This window comes from Echinops telfairi, unplaced genomic scaffold, assembly GCF_000313985.2.
Source record: "Echinops telfairi isolate 266 unplaced genomic scaffold, ASM31398v2 ScPeMD7_36;HRSCAF=134, whole genome shotgun sequence".
In the NCBI taxonomy this organism is placed as follows: Eukaryota; Metazoa; Chordata; class Mammalia; order Afrosoricida; family Tenrecidae; genus Echinops; species Echinops telfairi.
The window spans coordinates 3,162,999-3,165,034 of record NW_022103934.1 but is presented as its reverse complement, the minus strand read 5'-3'; the positions used below and the strand labels follow the sequence as shown (position 1 = coordinate 3,165,034).

At 47.3% G+C, this 2,036-nt stretch overlaps 1 protein-coding gene across 1 annotated transcript in view; it reads right to left on the bottom strand.

Annotated features, from left to right (window-relative positions):
• Positions 1–1,458: 1,458 nt before the first annotated feature.
• LOC115869684 (60S ribosomal protein L35a-like) overlaps positions 1,459–2,036 on the bottom strand; it is a 3,718-nt gene continuing 3,140 nt past the window's right edge. The window contains 2 exon segments of the mRNA XM_045290303.1: positions 1,459–1,724; positions 1,727–1,779. Of these exon segments, the coding sequence (XP_045146238.1) occupies positions 1,459–1,724; positions 1,727–1,779 (319 nt within the window).

The window sequence follows — 2,036 nt, the reverse complement described above, 5'->3', positions numbered from 1 at the left end:
TGCTGTTGAGTGGACTCTGACTCCTGACAACCCTGTGTACATCCAAGTCAAACTGGTCTCATGGTATTTGGGGGGGCTGATTTTCTTGGGGTGGGAGGTGCTGATTTAATGATCAATAGCTTATCCCCAAGTTCTAATATCCGTTGTAATGGCCACACACAACTTCTAGACAAGATTCGTGATTAAAGGGTTTATTAAGCAAGTTAACAAGTTGTAATGCCAGTAGGAAATACTCAGGGGTGAGCTGTTATGAGGACATGCTACAAAGTTCTGTCAAGTCTGCTAATAAATGCCCAATGTGCACACTGCTGTGCTATAAGCCTCAACCTGAAAGCCTTCCACTCAAGCTCAGTGGGCAGTAAAACCAGCTCCCTAAATTAAGTGCCCGCAGGTACCCCACTCCAGTAAGCCTCAGCTCAAAGGCATTCATCTCCAGGGATCAGCAGTCCTACCTTCCCCCACTTAATTGTCCAGAGACACTCCATTCTGCAAGCCAGGGTCCTGCATAAGAGCACTCAGCTGTACTTGCCCCATGGGTTGATAAGTCCATCACTCTGTTCCATGCCCTGGCTCCTGCTCCTGCTGCTGTCCTCGGGTGGCATTGCGGTCATCTGGAGCCAAGAAGCTCACAGCACAGGCATCTCAGGTCCAGAAGATGCTCCCACTCTTGCTGGTAATGAGATCCCTCCCCCGGGTTCTCAGAGGGCTCATTTTATACCCAGTAGAATGGCGCTTCAGGGAAGCCTGTTAGCAATTACAGCTGAATCCTATCAGTATTTCTACCACCACCCCGTCTTCTTAGTAGACCCATGCAGGGAAAGGTCATCTGGTGGGAACTGAGACTTTGGCTGGAAGAGCCATATTAAGTAATTCACTGCCCTCACAGGGACGGGAATCAATCATCAGGCCTTTCTTCCTAGCTGCCTCTAGGTGCACTTGAACTTCTAACCATCTCATGAGCAGCCAGGAGTGCTCACCATGTGCACCACTGAGCGGCTCCTGCAGAGTTTAAAAGACACGTTACAGTCCTCTAAATGTGAATAAATAGAAAAATTGGCCTTTAAACACACACACACCTCAGATACAAATGTTGGTCACTACTCATCTGGTGGAAAAGACCCAGGAAGGAAGCCAAAGACGCAAAGAAGAAACCGTCTACAGGACTAACAATCTGCATGCTCACGGCATCATCTACTCTGAAACCAGAAGAAATAGATAGTGCCCAACTGCCCCTATCCCACCGTTCTAATCAGGGCCTCAGAAGGAGCATCCTGAGAGAATGGGAGAAACGTGTGGAACCGAACCTCATTCCCAACAAAACAACAACAACAACAACAAAACAGCCACCTGCTGTGGCTGAAAGATTTCCTGAGAGCTACCATTTGGAGAGGGTCCAAAGCTCCCCCCTTCCCGTTTTTTAACAAATGCACAATTTTATTTATTTACTTTTCTATAAGTTTAAATCCTTGAGAGGTACAACATCACACAGATTCTGTGTCCAATAGCCTTAGCAGTCAGGTTGCTCCGGAATCTGGCCCGAACCCTGCCACCGTTTCCATGGGCACGAGTTACCTTTCCCCAGATGACTCCGGTTTTGTTAGGCTTGCCGCCAGGGGTCACTATGTTGCTCTTCGCTTTGTGCACATGAACACATCTCTTGCATAAATAAAATTCCATTTCATCTAGGGTGTAAACACCTTCAATTTTAAGAAGAGCCGTGTGCCCCTCTGGTTCCGGGGATCTCATTTATAGCCAGCAAAAATAGCCTTAGACCACAGCCTTTGGACATATTTGCCGTTTAGAAGTCCTGTTCCCAGCAGGCCTCCACAGGCTCCAATATGGCATAAAAAGAGGTTCTAAATCTTGAAACAAAGTGATCCCCTCCAGGCCACCTTCTGGCTAAATAACAGATTAATTCAGCAGACCATGTCACCCATGAGCACTGTGGTGCTTTAGAACACACACACATATACACACCTGTATGAAACCAGGCATCGGTAATGACTTTAAACAAAGTTGAGCAGGCCAGAGGGCAG